General features: G+C 50.7%; 1 protein-coding gene and 1 pseudogene across 1 annotated transcript in view; one reads left to right on the top strand and one right to left on the bottom strand.

Moving 5' to 3' along the window:
- The window catches only part of LOC135529083 (BAH and coiled-coil domain-containing protein 1-like), a 37,709-nt gene extending 21,806 nt beyond the window's left edge, over positions 1-15,903 (top strand). Inside the window, 7 exon segments of the mRNA XM_064957989.1 lie at positions 1,016-1,141; positions 2,313-2,897; positions 2,900-4,651; positions 13,946-14,060; positions 15,188-15,399; positions 15,635-15,795; positions 15,898-15,903. Of these exon segments, the coding sequence (XP_064814061.1) occupies positions 1,016-1,141; positions 2,313-2,897; positions 2,900-4,651; positions 13,946-14,060; positions 15,188-15,399; positions 15,635-15,795; positions 15,898-15,903 (2,957 nt within the window).
- Positions 15,904-16,222: 319 nt separating this feature from the next.
- Positions 16,223-18,558, bottom strand: part of LOC135529085 (BAH and coiled-coil domain-containing protein 1-like) — a 42,942-nt pseudogene continuing 40,606 nt past the window's right edge.

The raw sequence follows: 18,558 nt of genomic DNA, 5'->3' as shown, positions 1-18,558 counted from the left end.
CTCTACCTTCTCTGTCTCCTTCTCTCTCCTTTCTGTCCTTCTCTCTCTACATTCTGTCTCCTTCTCTGTCTACCTGTCTCCTTCTCTCTACCTGCTCTCCCTTCTCTATCTCCTTCTCTCTCTCCTCTCTCTACCTTCTCTGTCTCCTTCTCTCTCCTTTCTGTCCTCTCTCTCTACATTCTGTCCTTCTCTCTCTACCTGCTCTCTCCTTATCTGTCTCCTTCTCTCTCTCCTCTCTCTACCTTCTCTGTCTCCTTCTCTCTTTTCTGTCCTTCTCTCTCTACATTCTGTCTCCTTCTCTCTCTACCTGCTCTCTCCTTATCTGTCTCTCTTCTCTCTACCTTTCTGTCTTCTTCTCTCTTTCTGTCCTTCTCTCTCTACTCTCTTCTTCTCTGTCTCCTTCTCTCTCTACCTGCTCTCTCCTTCTCTCTCTCTTCTCTCCTTCTTTCTGTCCTTCCTTTCTCTACCTTCAAGGTCCTTTGTGTTTGAAATGTAGTCCTGGTAGATTGTGTAAATCTTCTGCAGATGGGCTTGTTGTCATAGAACCAGGTGCCGAGTCTTGAAGGTCTCCAGACAAATTGATCTTTCAACTCTAGAAAAGGGCAGCGAAGGGCAACAGCCAGTCAGTGTAGGTAGAGGCCTTCAATCCAATGGAAATATCACATATTGGCCCTTTAAAATTGGGGCCTGTGTTATCTCTTGCTTCAGACAGAAGGAACATCTAGCTTCCTCAGCTCAGAGACAGCCATATGTTTAGATGGAAAATTTCCTCCATTACCGCAATCCCCAAGACAGAGATTGTCTCCTATTGTTTACATTCGAAACCCAAGTAGTGAATATGACAAGCCGAGGCTGTATAGTTATTAGTGTATATACAACACAACCAGCTGCATGGGACCTAATTGATCATATGTCATTTCCACAGTCCACGGGATGACTCTAACTCAGTGCTCTCTCTCTCTCTCTCTCTCTCTCTCTCTCTCTCTCTCTCTCTCTCTCTCTCTCTCTCTCCCAGCAGCCCCGGGGTATCCTCGATTCTCAGGGAGTCTTGCCCACACCTTCCTTCCCATGAGCCACTTGGATCACCATGCCAACAGCGGCGTCCTCTACGGGCAGCACCGTTTCTACGACACCCAAAAAGGTGAGTGGCAAACAAATTAAAATTCAATCAGACAGAATGAAGATATTGAAATCCAATTGAACACAACAAAGTATGATGTAATTGGATAATGGATATTGCTCGCTATGTGGATGCCCACAGGGATATTACCTTAAATGTAATAATGTAATCCTGTCTTTTAGATTTGCTGCCTGGTTGGCCAATTGATGTTTTTTAAAGGGGAAGTTCAGGATTTTACAGCTTGATATTTCCTCAGCCTGAAAGTCGTCTATGGGCCAGTAAAAACTGTAATCCATGGTTTGGTTTTCTATTAAAACAGACACTACAAACTTAAGTTACCTTTACCCACTACTACCTAACAGTCAACGGAAGCAAATCTTGTTTGTTAAAGTCCAAATCACCTCTAAGTAACATCAAACCAAATATCAGTAGATTTGGTCATGACATTTTAACAATTACACACATTAGCCATTAACTTGTGAGCAAGTGGTGGCTAAAGTGGCTGAAGCCTGCAGTGGCTGTTGAAGGGAAAACAAACCACGAATTGCACTTTCCAACACAAATCTCTAAAATCCTGAACTTCCCCTTTAGGAGTCTGTTTCTCTCTACCGAACTGAAATATAAATGCAACATACAACAATTTAAACGATTTGACTGATTTTCAGTTCATATAAGGAAATCAGTCAATTGAAATAAATAAATTAGGCCCTAATCTATGGATTTCACATGAATGGGCATTGGCACAGCATGGGTGGGCCTGGGAGGGTATAGGTCCTCTATAGGTTCTCTGGCAACAGTTCTGGTGGACATTCCTGCAGTCAGCATGCCAATTGCACACTCCCTCAAAACTTGAAACATCTGAGGCATTGTGTTGTGTGACAAAACCAGCATATTTTAGAGTGGCCTTTCATTGTCCCCAGCACAAGGTGCACCTGTGTAATGATCCTGCTGTAATCAGCTTCTTGATATGCCACACCTGTCAGGTGGATGGATCATCTTGCTCACTAACAGGGATGTAAACACATTTGTGGACAAAATAATATTTTTGTGCGTTTAGAACATTTCTGGGATCTTTTATTTCAGCTCATGAAACATGGGACCAACACTTTACATGTGGCCTTTATATTTTTGTTCAGTATAGAACATTTAAATATTTTATATTTATATAATTTGGAACTTTTATATCTTACAGAGAACTTCTATCTAAGAAGCCTTCCGTCCCAGCCCCCTCTCATCTCAGCCAATCACGGTCTTCCGCCCATCTCCAGGGCGGGGCCGGGTCACCCTCAGGGCTCCTGCAGTCGGGACATGGACCCAGGGGGCGGAGTCAGCCTACACAAGGGCCTGAAGGAGGGGTCCGTCGAGAGAGGGGTGGTCCCCAGCACCAAGGACAAGGAGAGGCCCAGCAGCAAACAGGAGGCCAAGGAGCGTCAGCAACACCATAGCCACCACCCCCAGCCCTCACATCCACACCACCACCACCCACACCCCGGCCACACACAGCCCCACCCCCACCAGCAGCACCCCCAGTACCCCCAGCACCCGGTCTCCCTGGAGGAGGTCAATAGCAGAGCTCTGGAGAGGCACATGGAGCACCAACAGACCTTAGGAATGACCAGAACCCTCAGCGCCTGCCTGCTCAATGGAAAGATGCAGAACGGGGGGGACTCTGGGACGGGGGGAGCCAAGGCTTCCATGACTAGCTATGGGGGGGAGGTGGTGGGGAGCAGGGGGGCTCAGACACAGCCCAGCCACAGACACATGGAGGGTGGGGGAACATCCGCTGCACCAAGGAAGGGGTGAGCGGCGAGATGAGGATCAGTGAGCAGCCTTCGGACTGTCTGGAGGGGAGGGGCCAGATGCTCCACCACGCCCTTCCCTACTCCGTGGCGCCGCCCCTGCAAATGGGTTCAGCTGCTGGGGGAGGCCACCCCCACCTCCACCCCCACCACCACCCTCACCCGCATCCTGGGGGGTTCCACTGCCTTCAGCTCCACCCCAGCCACCCCCACCACCCCCACACACACCACCACCCGGACTTCTTCTGCCCGCCTCCACCTGCCCCTCTAACCAACCCCTCGCCGCATGAGAGGGGAGGGGGAGGGGGGCGAGACCCCAAAGTGACAGGGCCCACGTTCATACCATCTGTAGGGGGAGGACACTTGGGGGACAAGTCCAGCGGGCAACCCTTCCAGATGGGCACCCCACCTGACTGCCAGGGGTTGGTGGGTGGGGGCGGCAGTGCCAAGGACAAGGCCATGGAGAAGAGTCCCTGGCACAGGAAACAGCAGCAGCAGCTGTACAGAAAGGCTGAGAAGACCCCGGACTGGATGCAGCAGCAGAGTCACCACCCCCAACAACCCCATCCCCAACAACCCCTTCCCCAGCAGCCCCAACAGCCCCAGACCCAACAAACCCAGCCCCTACAACCCCAGACCCAACAACCCCAGACCCAACAACCCCTTCCCCAGCAGCCCCAGACCCAGCAGCACCAAGCCGTGCGTTCTCGCAGCGTCGAATGCATCAATAGCGTGGGAGTGGACACCACCGATGTGTTCCGGCCCTCTCTTCCCCAGGGAGCCAAGGCCGGACACTCCCTCCCCCACTCTGTCAACACCTCCCCCTACAGAGACTGCTCCCTCCCGGGCCCCCTGCCCAACGCCTCACCCCTGGGGGGTCGAGGAGGTGCAGGCGGTGGTGCTGGAGGTGGGAGTTGTTCCTTACAGAGAGATGGTCAGAAGGTGGCACGTATTCGCCACCAGCAGCACGGTGGGCCTGGCCCGGACCCCCCAGCAGCAGAGCTGAACCAGAACAACAAACAGAACCAGGACCTGAACAGGAAGCTGGAGATGTCCCCGTACGGCTACAGCAACAGTGGGCAGGGACAGCAGCATCACCCCCAGCAGCCCCCGGTTCCTCCCTGGGCCATGAGGCCTCACCACGTCCACCCTGCAGAGGAGGAGCAGCAGCGGAAGGCCTACATGGAGTCTCTCAGTGGTGGCAGGCAACAGCCCCAGCAACAACCAGGGCAAGGTATGGGCCTCCCTCCTCATCCTTCTCCCCAGCCCCAGCCACCTCCACCCCCAGCCCCCTCTCAGCAGCAGCAAGACCCCCAGGTCGCCTCACAGGCCCAGGAGGAGAGCAGTGCCATGAAGAGCCTGCTGAAGTACAGCACCCAGCAGCAGCCCCTGCTCCTCTCCCAGAAGAGTCCCTTCGGAGGCCTGGGAAGCCTCAAATCCGCTGGTCCTGGGGGTCCTGGAGGTGGAGCCCCCGGGGTTAGCTGCACCCTGCAAGGCAGCAAACAACAACAGGCCCTGCCCACTAGGAAGGGCCAGGCCAATGACGGAGAGCGCTCTGACTGTGGGGGGCGTGGCCGGGAGGTGGGCGAGGCGGTGGGTCACGGTGAGGGAGAGGTGCGCCAACCGCCTGTGGGCATCGCAGTCGCTGTGGCGAGGCAGAGGGAACCGTCCTGTCGCCCGGTGGACGCCCACCCCAACAGCCGGCAGGGGCGGGTGCACCCCTCCATGAAAGGTACGGGGGTAACCTCTGGGCCTTTGGGGTCACTTGCTTAAATAAACAGAAGGAGCAGGGGAACTGAGCAGAGATTATTTATCTACGACCTTTGGAAGACCTCACTGATGAAAAATAAACAGCGGGCTTTGCCAAAGCCTAAAGTAGAAACAGCTTTATTTGACTAAACAGTTAGAGGCACTGGGAAGAAAAGAGAGGAGGAGAGGAGTACAAGGCAGGAGATCTGAGTCTGTGGCAGTAGAGCTGTAGTAGGTATGGTTGGGAGAGAGAGAGAGAGGCAGGCAGTAGAGCTGTAGTAGGTATGGTTGGGAGAGAGAGAGAGAGAGGCAGGCAGTAGAGCTGTAGTAGGTATGGTTGGGAGAGAGAGAGAGAGAGAGACAGGCAGTAGAGCTGTAGTAGGTATGGTTGGGAGAGAGAGAGAGAGAGAGACAGGCAGTAGAGCTGTAGTAGGTATGGTTGGGAGAGAGAGAGAGAGAGGCAGGCTGTAGAGCTGTAGTAGGTAGGGTTGGGAGAGAGAGAGAGAGAGAGAGGCAGGCAGTAGAGCTGTAGTAGGTAGGGTTGGGAGAGAGAGAGAGAGAGAGAGGCAGGCAGTAGAGCTGTAGTAGGTATGGTTGGGAGAGAGAGAGAGAGAGAGACAGGCAGTAGAGCTGAGAGAGGCAGGCTGTAGAGCTGTAGTAGGTATGGTTGGGAGAGAGAGAGAGGCAGGCAGTAGAGCTGTAGTAGGTATGGTTGGGAGAGAGAGAGAGAGAGAGAGGCAGGCTGTAGAGCTGTAGTAGGTATGGTTGGAGAGAGAGAGAGAGAGGCAGGCAGTAGAGCTGTAGTAGGTATGGTTGGGAGAGAGAGAGAGAGAGAGGCAGGCAGTAGAGCTGTAGTAGGTATGTTTGGGAGAGAGAGCGAGAGAGAGAGAGGCAGGCAGTAGAGCTGTAGTAGGTACAGTTGGGAGAGAGAGAGAGGCAGGCAGTAGAGCTGTAGTAGGTCTGGTTGGGAGAGAGAGAGAGAGAGGCAGGCAGTAGAGCTGTAGTAGAGCAGTAGAGCTGTAGTAGGTATGGTTGGGGGAGAGAGAGAGAGAGAGAGAGGCAGGCAGTAGAGCTGTAGTAGGTACAGTTGGGAGAGAGAGGGAGGCAGGGTAGAGTAGTAGAGAGAGAGAGAGGCAGGCAGTAGAGCTGTGTAGGTATGGTTATAGAGCTGTAGTAGGTATGTTTGGGAGAGAGAGAGAGAGAGGCAGGCAGTAGAGCTGTAGTAGGTATGGTTGGGATAGAGAGAGAGGCAGGCAGGCAGTAGAGCTGTAGTAGGTATGTCTGGGAGAGAGAGCGAGAGAGAGAGGCAGGCAGTAGAGCTGTAGTAGGTATGGTTGGGAGAGAGAGAGAGAGACAGGCAGTAGAGCTGTAGTAGGTATGGTTGGGAGAGAGAGACAGAGATAGACAGGCTATAGAGCTGTAGTAGGTATGGTTGGGAGAGAGCAGAGAGGCTGTAGTAGGTATGGTTGGGGAGAGAGAGAGAGAGAGAGAGGCAGGCAGTAGAGCTGTAGTAGGTATGTTTGGGAGAGAGAGCGAGAGAGAGAGGCAGGCAGTAGAGCTGTAGTAGGTACGGTTGGGAGAGAGAGAGAGAGGCAGGCAGTAGAGCTGTAGTAGGTATGGTTGGGAGAGAGAGAGAGAGAGGCAGGCAGTAGAGCTGTAGTAGGTATGTTTGGGAGAGAGAGCGAGAGAGAGAGAGGCAGGCAGTAGAGCTGTAGTAGGTCTGGTTGGGAGAGAGAGAGAGAGAGGCAGGCAGTAGAGCTGTAGTAGGTATGGTTGGGAGAGAGAGCGAGAGAGAGAGAGGCAGGCAGTAGAGCTGTAGTAGGTCTGGTTGGGAGAGAGAGAGAGGCAGGCAGTAGAGCTGTAGTAGGTATGGTTGGGAGAGAGAGAGAGAGAGAGGCAGGCAGTAGAGCTGTAGTAGGTATGTTTGGGAGAGAGAGAGAGAGAGAGAGGCAGGCAGGCAGTAGGAGCTGGGTAGAGAGAGGCAGGCAGGCAGTAGAGCTGTAGTAGGTATGTTGGGAGAGAGCGAGAGAGAGAGGCAGGCAGTAGAGCTGTAGTAGGTATGGTTGAGAGAGAGAGTAGAGCTGTAGTAGGTATGGTTGGGAGAGAGAGACAGGCAGGCTATAGAGCTGTAGTAGTATGGTTGGGAGAGAGAGAGAGAGGCAGGCTATAGAGCTGTAGTAGGTATGGTTGGGAGAGAGAGAGAGAGAGAGAGAGAGGCAGGCAGTAGAGCTGTAGTAGGTATGTTTGGGAGAGAGAGCGAGAGACAGAGAGGCAGGCAGTAGAGCTGTAGTAGGTACAGTTGCAGTAGAGGAGTAGGTAGAGAGAGAGAGAGAGGCAGGCAGTAGAGCTGTAGTAGGTATGTTTGGGAGAGAGAGAGAGAGAGAGGCAGGCAGTAGAGCTGTAGTAGGCTGTTGGGAGAGAGAGAGAGAGGCAGGCAGTAGAGGTATGTTTGGGAGAGAGAGCGAGAGAGAGAGGCAGGCAGTAGAGCTGTAGTAGGTATGTTGGGGGAGAGAGAGGCAGGCAGTAGAGAGTAGGAGGCAGGCAGTAGAGCTGTAGTAGGTCTGGTTGGGAGAGAGAGAGAGAGAGGCAGGCAGTAGAGCTGTAGTAGGTATGGTTGGGAGAGAGAGAGAGAGAGGCAGGCAGTAGAGCTGTAGTAGGTATGTTTGGGAGAGAGAGCGAGAGAGAGAGGCAGGCAGTAGAGCTGTAGTAGGCTGTTGGGAGAGAGAGAGAGAGGCAGGCAGTAGGTATGGTTTGGGAGAGTAGAGAGAGAGAGAGAGGCAGGCAGTAGAGCTGTAGTAGGTATGTTTGGGAGAGAGAGAGAGAGAGAGAGAGGCAGGCAGTAGAGCTGTAGTAGGTACAGTTGGGAGAGAGAGAGAGAGAGGCAGGCAGTAGAGCTGTAGTAGGTATGGTTGGGGAGAGAGAGAGAGAGAGGCAGGCAGTAGAGCAGGCAGGCAGTAGAGCTGTAGTAGGTATGTTTGGGGAGAGAGAGAGAGAGACAGGCTGTAGAGCTGTAGTAGGTATGGTTGGGAGAGAGAGAGAGAGAGAGACAGGCTGTAGAGCTGTAGTAGGTATGGTTGGGAGAGAGAGAGAGGCAGGCAGTAGAGCTGTAGTAGGTATGGTTGGGAGAGGGAGAGAGAGAGAGAGAGAGAGACAGGCTGTAGAGCTGTAGTAGGTATGGTTGGGAGAGAGAGAGTTTTTTTTTAGTTTTAAATACTCTTTATTGGGTCTGGGGGCCCACCACACAATAAATACTCATACAAAACCACAGTTACACATCAATTAAAAACACAACTCCAATACTTCCTCCACAGCAACTAAACACAACAGCCTCTGAATACCCCATATACTCAAAAACAGATCGATATTGTTGACAAGTTTATAATAGGCAAACTCAACCCTTAGTCTCGCTGCCAACATTCCCTCCAGCATTCCCACCACATCCACAGACCCCTGTCCCGGAATGCTGTTCTTTCGGGTCTTCCATATCACTAATTTTGCTACCCCTAACACAAAATGAAGTAACACAACTATACACCCTTTTGACTGAACCTGTACTTTGGCCCAAATATATACAGTTGAGAAGAGAAAACCTCTCCCAACGTTGAGAATCAATCAGCGATCAGGTCAATCATCCCGACCAACCTGGGACACAGTAAAAACAGATTCAGGGATTCAGACTCAGCACAGAATGGACACCCCTCCCCAACAGTAGGGTCCAGATGCATGTTGGTGGCTATAGCTCCATGTATTATCCTCCATTGGAGGTCAGCTGTCCTCTTATCAATAGGCAGTTTGTATAATGATCGCCAACAGCCTTTTGGAGAGGCACCTGGACCAAGCACATCCGCCCACCTCGTCGATTTGACCCCTTCCAGGGAAGAGGCATGGAACACCTTTCCACATGTTCTGTACATGGCCTTCTTTCCAACCTCCTTGAACTCCTCCAGCTCCGGGGTATCGAAGGAAAGCAGCATCCCCACCTCCTTGAACTCCCCCAGCTCCGGGGTATCGAAGGGAAGCAGCATCCCCACCTCCCTGAACTCCTCCAGCTCCGGGGTACCGAAGGAAAGCAGCATCCCCACCTCCTTGAACTCCTCCAGCTCCGGGGTACCGAAGGAAAGCAGCATCCCCACCTCCTTGAACTCCTCCAGCTCCGGGGTACCGAAGGAAAGCAGCATCCCCACCTCCTTGAACTCCTCCAGCTCCGGGGTACCGAAGGAAAGCAGCATCCCCACCTCCTTGAACTCCCCCAGCTCCGGGGTACCGAAGGAAAGCAGCATCCCCACCTCCTTGAACTCCCCCAGCTCCGAAGGGGTAGCTCCCGAAGGAAAGCAGCATCCCCACGTCCTTGAACTCCCCCAGCTCCGGGGTATCGAAGGAAAGCAGCATCCCCACCTCCTTGAACTCCCCCAGCTCCGGGGTATCGAAGGAAAGCAGCATCCCCACCTCCTTGAACCCCTCCAGCTCCGGGGTATTGAAGGAAAGCAGCATCCCCACCTCCTTGAACCCCTCCAGCTCCGGGGTATCGAAGGAAAGCAGCATCCCAACGTCCTCCTCGAATGCCCCCATCGCAGCACTAACAATCAGTGCAGGGAACACGTCATCCAGACCCTCCTTCCACCGATCAGAATTGGAAGTGTCAGTCACATACTGCAGATGAAGCACTGGCAAGGAGTCACAGACCTCAGCGCCGACCTTCCTCAGTAGGCGAGATGATCGGATCCGCGCTCTTTCTCCCAGCTCCTCCAACGATCTGCTCCTGCTCCGCATCAGATGACCCAGCTTGGTACACCCCACACCTAACAGGCATGAACGTAGGCTGGCTGAACCCAGAACACGGGACTGGATGGCAGTGTTGTGAAAAAGAGGCTCTTCAAAAAGCCACATCCCTGGTGGCGTGCCGCCTTACGGGACTTGACAAGGACTCTCCAAGCCTGCATAACAGACTCATAAAATGGAGTCAGGCCAGTCAACTCACCCCCCTCCAGCTTTAAGAGGAAAAGGTGCTTGTCTAAGCCCAAACAGTCCACTCTCCTCATCAGTATGTAGGCTGTTTCAACCCAGCTAGAACCGTCTCTGTACAACAATCTCTGGGCTGCTTGAAGCCGGAAAGCCATGATTCTAGAGGAAATGTCCACCAGGCCTTGCCCACCCTCGTGCAGTGGCAGGTACAGGGCTGCAGCTTTAATCCAGTGTTGTCCAGACCAGAAGAAATTGACAAGGGTCCTCTGAAGCTCTTGTATCAGACCCCGCGGTGGCTGTAAAATCATTAGTCTGTGCCAAAGGGTAGAGGCAGCAATATTACTAGCTACAAGGACCCTTCCCCTATAAGACAGCTGGGGCAGCACCCATTTCCATCTTGACAGTCTGGCACACACCTTCTCCACTACACCCTCCCAGTTATTTTTCTGAAATACATCAGAGCCCAGATAAACTCCCAATGTCTTCATCCCATCTCTGCCCCACTGAAGCCCCCATGGTAACTGTGGAGCGGACCCCGTCTGAAGCCCCCCTGGTAACCGTGGAGCGGACCCCATCTGAAGCCCCCCTGGTAACCGTGGAGCGGACCCCGTCTGAAGACCTCCTGGTAACCGTGGAGCGGACCCCATCTGAAGCCCCCCTGGTAACTGTGGAGCAGACCCAGTCTGAAGCCCCCCTGGTAACCGTGGAGCAGACCCAGTCTGAAGCCCCCCTGGTAACTGTGGAGCGGACCCCATCTGAAGCCCCCCTGGTAACTGTGGAGCAGACCCCGTCTGAAGCCCCCCTGGTAACCGTGGAGCAGACCCCGTCTGAAGCCCCCCTGGTAACCGTGGAGCAGACCCAGTCTGAAGCCCCCCTGGTAACCATGGAGCAGACCCCGTCTGAAGCCCCCTGGTAACCGTGGAGCAGACCCAGTCTGAAGCCCCTGGTAACCGTGGAGCAGACCCCGTCTGAAGCCCCCTGGTAACCGTGGAGCAGACCCAGTCTGAAGCCCCCTGGTAACTGTGGAGCAGACCCAGTCTGAAGCCCCCTGGTAACCGTGGAGCGGACCCCATCTGTAGCCCCCTGGTAACCGTGGAGCGGACCCCGTCTGAAGCCCCCTGGTAACCGTGGAGCGGACCCCATCTGAAGCCCCCTGGTAACCGTGGAGCGGACCCCGTCTGAAGCCCCCTGGTAACCGTGGAGCGGACCCCATCTGAAGCCCCCTGGTAACTGTGGAGCAGACCCAGTCTGAAGCCCCCTGGTAACTGTGGAGCGGACCCCATCTGAAGCCCCCTGGTAACCGTGGAGCGGACCCCGTCTGAAGCCCCCTGGTAACCGTGGAGTGGACCCCATCTGAAGCCCCCTGGTAACTGTGGAGCGGACCCCGTTTGAAGCCCCCTGGTAACCGTGGAGCGGACCCCATCTGAAGCCCCCCTGGTAACCGTGGAGCGGACCCCATCTGAAGCCCCCCTGGTAACCGTGGAGCGGACCCCGTTTGAAGCCCCCCTGGTAACCGTGGAGCGGACCCCATCTGAAGCCCCCCTGGTAACTGTGGAGCGGACCCCATCTGAAGCCCCCCTGGTAACTGTGGAGCAGACCCCGTCTGAAGCCCCCCTGGCAACCGTGGATCGGATCCCGTTTGAAGCTGACCTGCCCACAGCGCTTCACTCTTTCCCCAATTGACTCTAGCTGAGGAGGCCCCCTCATACACCTTTAAAGTGTTTGAGAGAACCTTAACATCCTCACCCCCTGTAATAAAAACTGTCAGGTCATCTGCATACGCAGACAGTGCTATTGTGGGACCCTTCATTGCACCTGGCACAGAGAAACCAGTAAGCCTCGCTCTTAAAAAACAAAGCATTGGTTCAATCGCCAGACTATATAACTGCCCTGAAGTTGGGCATCCCTGCCTGATGCCCCTTTGGACAGGGATGGGGCAACTCAAACCAGCCCCCACCTTCACCATACACGAGGCCCCAGCATACAGTAAATTCATCCAAGACAAAAAAACATCCCCAAACCCAAAGGCTTTCATTGTTTTAAACAAGTACTGGTGGTCCACACGATCAAAAGCCTTCTCCTGATCCAAAGAAAGTAAACCCACATTTACATCAGACAGTTTACAAATGTCTAAAACATCTCTTATCAGAAACAAGTTATCAACGATAGAGCGATCAGGTACACAGTAAGACTGGTCCTTGTGGACCAACAATCCCAGATACTCTTTCAACCTGTTTGAGAGACATTTAGAAACAATTTTGTATTCTGCGCACAGCAAAGCAACAGAGAAACCCCACGTTGACAGGATACAGGAAGAGAACCCTCACGTTGACAGGATACAGGAAGAGCACCTCACGTTGACAGGATACAGGAAGAGAACCCTCACGTTGACAGGATACAGGAAGAGAACCCTCACGTTGCCAGGATACAGGAAGAGAACCCTCACGTTGACAGGATACAGGAAGAGAACCCTCACGTTGACAGGATACAGGAAGAGAACCCTCACGTTGACAGGATACAGGAAGAGAACCCTCACGTTGACAGGATACAGGAAGAGAACCCTCACGTTGACAGGATACAGGAAGAGAACCCTCACGTTGACAGGATACAGGAAGAGAACCCTCACGTTGACAGGATACAGGAAGAGAACCCTCACGTTGACAGGATACAGGAAGAGAACCCTCACGTTGACAGGATACAGGAAGAGAACCCTCACGTTGACAGGATACAGGAAGAGAACCCTCACGTTGACAGGATACAGGAAGAGAACCCTCACGTTGACAGGATACAGGAAGAGAACCCTCACGTTGACAGGATACAGGAAGAGAACCCTCACGTTGACAGGATACAGGAAGAGAACCCTCACGTTGACAGGATACAGGAAGAGAACCCTCACGTTGACAGGATACAGGAAGAGAACCCTCACGTTGACAGGATACAGGAAGAGAACCCTCACGTTGACAGGATACAGGAAGAGAACCCTCACGTTGACAGGATACAGGAAGAGACCCTCATGAAAGGATTCACACACCACTTCATACAAATCCTCCCCAATAGACCCCCAAAAGTGCATATAAAACTGATGGTAAACCATTAATGCCAGGGGCTCGGCCTGTTGAGAGCTGCATAACTACTGTGGACAGCTCTTGCAGTGTAATGTCAGCGTCCAATGTGAATCTCTGCTCAGGTCCCAATTGAGGAAGACCGTGTAACAACTGTTCAGTACACAGAGAGTCACAATCCTCCGCCTTATAGAGGGCCGAGTAGAAATCCACGGCATGTTGACGCATTTCACTGTCATCCGTGGTCACCTTCCCATCAGGGAGACGAAGGCAGACCATCTGTTTACGTTGCAATGTCGACTGTCCTAGTTTTTTTAAAGCGCTAGGAGCATCCATATCCTTGAGGGAAGCGAAATGAGACCTAATCAAGGCACCCTTCACTCTTTCATGCAGAAACAACCTCAGTTCATGTCTCTTGTCCTGTAAGTTCATGACTAGTCCAGGGTCGTTCTGAGAGAGCAGCTTCAGTTCAATAGACTTGATGTCCTGTTCAAGGGCCTTGATAGTCTCTTTAACTTCAATTTGAGACAGAGCAGTATGCTGTTGACAAAATACTCATATTTGTTCCTTCCCAACCTCCCACCATTGTCTCAAGGACTCAAAATTCCCTTTTGTAACCCTCCGTTTTACCCAAAACAACAAAAACATTTCACAAAACATGACATCATGTAACAATTTAACATTAAAATACCAGTAAGGTGATGACCTTTGTGGACAGGACAAGTGAATATAAACAGTAACAATATGATGATCAGAGAAACCCACAGGAGTAATGGTACACTTTCCAACCCTACTACAGTATTGCTCAGATACATACAACCTGTCTGACCTTGCTGCACTGATACGACCTTCATTAACCTTTAGCCATGTGTTCTGCCTAACGTTTGCATTCCTTTACTCTCCACACATCAGAAAGCTCAAACTCAGTTAATAGACCAGACAGGCAAGTGGCTGACCGCAGGTGAGGTTCTTCAACGTGCGATCAACAGTAAAATCCACTGTACAGTTCCAGTCACCCCCTAAAACCATACACCCCTCTTGGTCACACTGTCTTAAGGTTTCCTTTATTTGATCAAAAACCGCAATACGCTCTGTGCTGTCTCTCTGCTAATGTTAGAGTTATGTAGAGATTCCACCCTTGAGGTTCGTTTTAGATAGATATTTGTGAGGTGCAGCGACTGCGTGTTGGGGGTTAGGGCTCATCAGGGGAAAGGTGGTGAAGACTTCTCCCTGAACTGATATTTGTCTCCTAGGACCTCCTCGCTCCATGTATCCCTCAGACCCTGCAGGAGAGGAGGAGAGGAAGAGGATGAGTGGAGAGCGGATGGGTCTGACCTGCCTGGACCGAGACAGAGAGGCCTACATCAGGTGAGACTCAGTCTGACGTTACTCAGCAATATGACATCATCATACACAGCCGGGCAACTTTCTGATTACAGACGTCAACAAGAACAAAGCGTAGACCTACCAAGGCCGTCACTATACGCTTGGAAAGAAGATATGTTACAAACAGCAACATGTTAACATATCTTTCCTGGAGACACCCTACCAGTTTTGGAGGCAGCGTTGTGTTTGCTAGCATAGAGTGGTAACGGTATCTACCTAACAGTAAATAAGTGTATTGTTTCACCCCACAGTTAAAGTTGTTTACAGTTAGTTAACAACCACTCCTAGACTCATTACTAGCTACCGTAACACTGTAGTGTCAAAAACAGGTCTTCAAATAGATGTCTTCCTCTACTCTGACCTTCCTCCTCTACTCTCACCTTCCTCCTCTACTCTGACTATCCTCCTCTACTCTCACCTTCCTCCTCTACCTTCTTCCTATACTCTCACCATCCTCCTCTACTATCACCATCCTCCTCTACTCTCACCATTCTCCTCTAATCTCACCTTCCTCCTCTACTCTCACCATCTTCCTCTACTCTCACCATCCTCCTCTACTCTCACCTTCTTCCTATACTCTCACCATCCTCCTCTACTATCACCATCCTCCTCTACTCTCACCATCCTCTACTCTCACCATCCTCCTCTACTCTCACCATCCTCCTCTACTCTCACCATCCTCACCATCCTCCTCTACTCTCACCATCCTCCTCTACTCTCACCATCCTCCTCTACTCTCACCATCCTCCTCTACTCTCACCATCCTCCTCTACTCTCACCATCCTCCTCTACTCTCACCATCTTCCTCTACTCTCACCATCCTCCTCTACTCTCACCATCCTCCTCTACTCTCACCATCCTCCTCTACTCTCACCATCCTCCTCTACTCTCACCATCTTCCTCTACTCTCACCATCTTCCTCTACTCTCACCATCTTCCTCTACTCTCACCATCCTCCTCTACTCTCACCATCCTCCTCTACTCTCACCATCCTCCTCTACTCTCACCATCTTCCTCTACTCTCACCATCCTCCTCTACGCTGACCTTCCTCTATATTATTCTGTGTTTTCTGTCTCTCCTCATTTCTCTCTCAATGGTTCTATCTCAGGGATAATAAGGATCCAGTGGACTTCACAAGGATCCATCCGTCCAACAGCTGTCACGGTGACATCACCTCTCACCTCATGGTACCGGGTGGGACTTCCCTACAATCTGGCCAATTAGGAGACCCCTCTGCACATGCACACGCCCACTCGGCCCACCACCATTGGCTGCCGAGCACTGGAAGTCCCTCCATCTGGATGACAAGCCACTCCTACGGTGAGAAAGTTCAATTGGATTCAAATTCAGAAAACTTTATTTCCATAATAACCAACGTGTTGGTGTCACCCTATAAATAAAAAACAATAAGATGTCTACAGATGTATTCTAGATGAGTCTTCATCTGGCTGTTTCATGTCCTGTTGCTGCCTTTGCAGGCTGTGTTGCAGTATAGCTGTATTGGTAATGAACGACACATGGCTACTGAATCTGTTGTAACACTTTCCTGATGTAGGAATCTGTGCCACTCAGCCCTTCACCAGAATTTCGCCCCAGGTTTTCCTGCAGCCCTGCCAGGGTCTCTACAGCCTGTGCTGCCTCTGGCCCAGGACCCGTCTACCCAGCTGGTGGTGCTACCCACAGAGCCTGCTGCCCACCCTGTCACACATCACCTGGGTGAGCCTTACTATTGTTCATTGGCTTTTCTCAATGGTTTTCTCCTCTTGCATGTCACTCCACATCCTTACTTAGTTACCCCATTACACCCATACACCTTAGGTTTGAGGGGTAAGTGTTATGGGGTAGATGTTAAGGGGTAAGGGTAGGTGTTAAGGGGTAAGGGTAGGTGTTAAGGGGTAAGGGTAGGTGTTGAGTGGAGGTGTTCTAGATAAGGGTAGGTGTTTCAAGGGTAGGTGTTGAGGGGTAGGTGTTAAGGGGTAAGGGCAGGTGTTGTAAGGGTAGGTGTTGAGGGGTAAGGGTAGGTGGGACATGGCTACTGAATGTTGTTGTAACAAGGGTAGGTGCCAAGGGGTCAGCGTAGGTTTAAGGGGTAAGGGTAGGTGTTAAGGGGTTAGGGTAGATGTTAAGGGGCCCAGGATAGGTGTTAATAAGGGTAATGGTAGGTGTTAAGGGGTAAGGGTTGAGGGGTAGCCCACCCTAAGGGGTCACACAAGGGTAGGTGTTAAGGGGTTGGGTCAGATGTTAAGGGGTAAGGATATGTACTTAGTTACCCCATAGGTGTTAATAAGGGGTAATGGTAGGTGTTAAGGGGTAAGGGTTGAGGGGTAGGTGTTAAGGGGTAAGGGTAGGTGTTAAGGGGTAAGGGTAGGTGTTAAGGGGTAAGGGTAGGTGTTAAGTGGTTAGGGTAGATGTTAAGGGGTAAGGATAGGTGTTAATAAAGGGTAATTATCCATATTCAAGGTGTTAAGGGGTAAGCCAGGTGTTAACTACAAGGGTAGGTGTTAAGGGGTCCTGGTAGGGTTTAAGGATTTTTTTGCCTTATGAGTTCTGTTATACTCACAGACATCATTCAAACCTTTTAGAAACCAGAGTGTTTTATATCCAATACTAATAATAATATGCATATATTACCCATCTAACCACTTAACAGAGTAGGAGGTTTCACTCCCTTAACACCTACCCTTACCCTTAACCCTTCATCCCCTTAACACCTACCCTTACCCCTTAACACCTACCCCAAAAAGGTACCCTTAACACCTACCCTTACCCTTAACACCTATCCTTACCCATTTAACACCTACCCTTACCAAACCTTACCCCTTTACCACCCCTTAACCCTTAACACTACCCTTACCCTTACCTACCCTTACCCTTACCCCCTTAACACCTACCCTCCCCTTAACACCTACCCTTACCCCTTAATACACCTACCCTTACCCTTACCCCTTAACACCTATCCTTAACACCTACCCTTACCCCTTAATACCTCCCTTACCCCTTAACATTTACCCATTAACACCTACCCTTACCCCTTACCCTTACCCCCTAACACCTACCCTTACCCCTAACACCTACCCTTACCCATTACACTTACCCCCTAACACCTACCCTTAGCCCTTAACACTTACCCTTACCCCTTAACACCTACCCTTACCCCTTACCACCTACTATTACCCCTTAACACATAGCCTAACCCCTTAACCTTTCTAGGGCAGGGGTTCCCTCGACAACATCTTGTTTATCTACCCATCGTGTCCGATTTCAAAAATTCTTTATAGTGAAAGCACAACACATGATCATGTTAGGTCATAGCCAAGTCAAAAAAAACACACAACCATTTTTCCAGCCAAAGATAGGAGTCACAAAAAGCAGAAATATAGATAAAATGAATCACTAACCTTTGATGATCTTCATCAGATGACACTCATAGGACATCATGTTACACAATACATGTATGTTTTGTTCGATAATGTGCATATTTATATCCAAAAATCTCAGTTTACATTGGTGCGTTATGTGCAGTAATGCTTTGATTCCAAAACATCCGGTGATTTTGCAGAAATACTCATAATAAACATTGATAAAAGATACAACTGTTATTCACAGAATTAAAGATAGACTTCTCCTTAATGCAACCGCTGTGTCAGATTTTTTTTACTTTACGGAAAAAGCATAATCTGAGAACGGCGCTCAGAACCCAAAACAGCCAGAGGAATATCCTCCATTTTGGAGTCAGCAAAGTTAGAAATAACACCATAATTATTCACTTACCTTTGATGATCTTCATCAAAAGGCACTCCCAGGAATCCCAGTTCGACAATAAATGACTGATTTGTTCCATAAAGTCCATCATTTATGTCCAAATAGCCACTTGTTGTTAGCGTGTTCAGCCCAGTAATCGTCGTCCAGACAAAAACACTAAAAGTTCCATTACAGTCATTTAGAAACATGTCAAACGATGTATGGAATCAATCTTTAGGATGTTTTTAACATAAAACATCAATAATATTCCAACCGGAGAATTCCTTTGTCTGAAGAAAAGCACTGGAACGAGAGGTAACTCTGTCGGGAGCGCCCGCATGAGACCAAGGCACTATGCCAGACCACTGACTCAAAAAGGTCTCATGAGTCCCTCCTTTATAGTAGAATCCTCATTCAAGTTTCTAAAGATGGTTGACATCTAGTGGAAGCCGTAGGAAGTGCAACTTTATCCATATCTCAATGTGTATTCGGAGGCCAAGCTTTGAAAAACTACAAACCTCAGATGTCCCACTTCCTGGTGGATTTTTCTCAGGTTTTCGCCTGCCATATGAGTTCTGTTATACTCACAGACATCATTCAAACAGTTTTAGAAACTTCAGAGTGTTTTATATCCAATACTAATAATAATATGCATATATTAGCATCTGGGACAGAGTAGGAGGCAGTTCACTCTGGGCATGCTATTCATCCAAAAGTGAAAATGCTGCCCCCTATCCC

This window comes from Oncorhynchus masou, unplaced genomic scaffold, assembly GCF_036934945.1.
Source record: "Oncorhynchus masou masou isolate Uvic2021 unplaced genomic scaffold, UVic_Omas_1.1 unplaced_scaffold_1088, whole genome shotgun sequence".
In the NCBI taxonomy this organism is placed as follows: Eukaryota; Metazoa; Chordata; class Actinopteri; order Salmoniformes; family Salmonidae; genus Oncorhynchus; species Oncorhynchus masou.
This window is presented reverse-complemented; position numbering and strand designations above follow the sequence as displayed.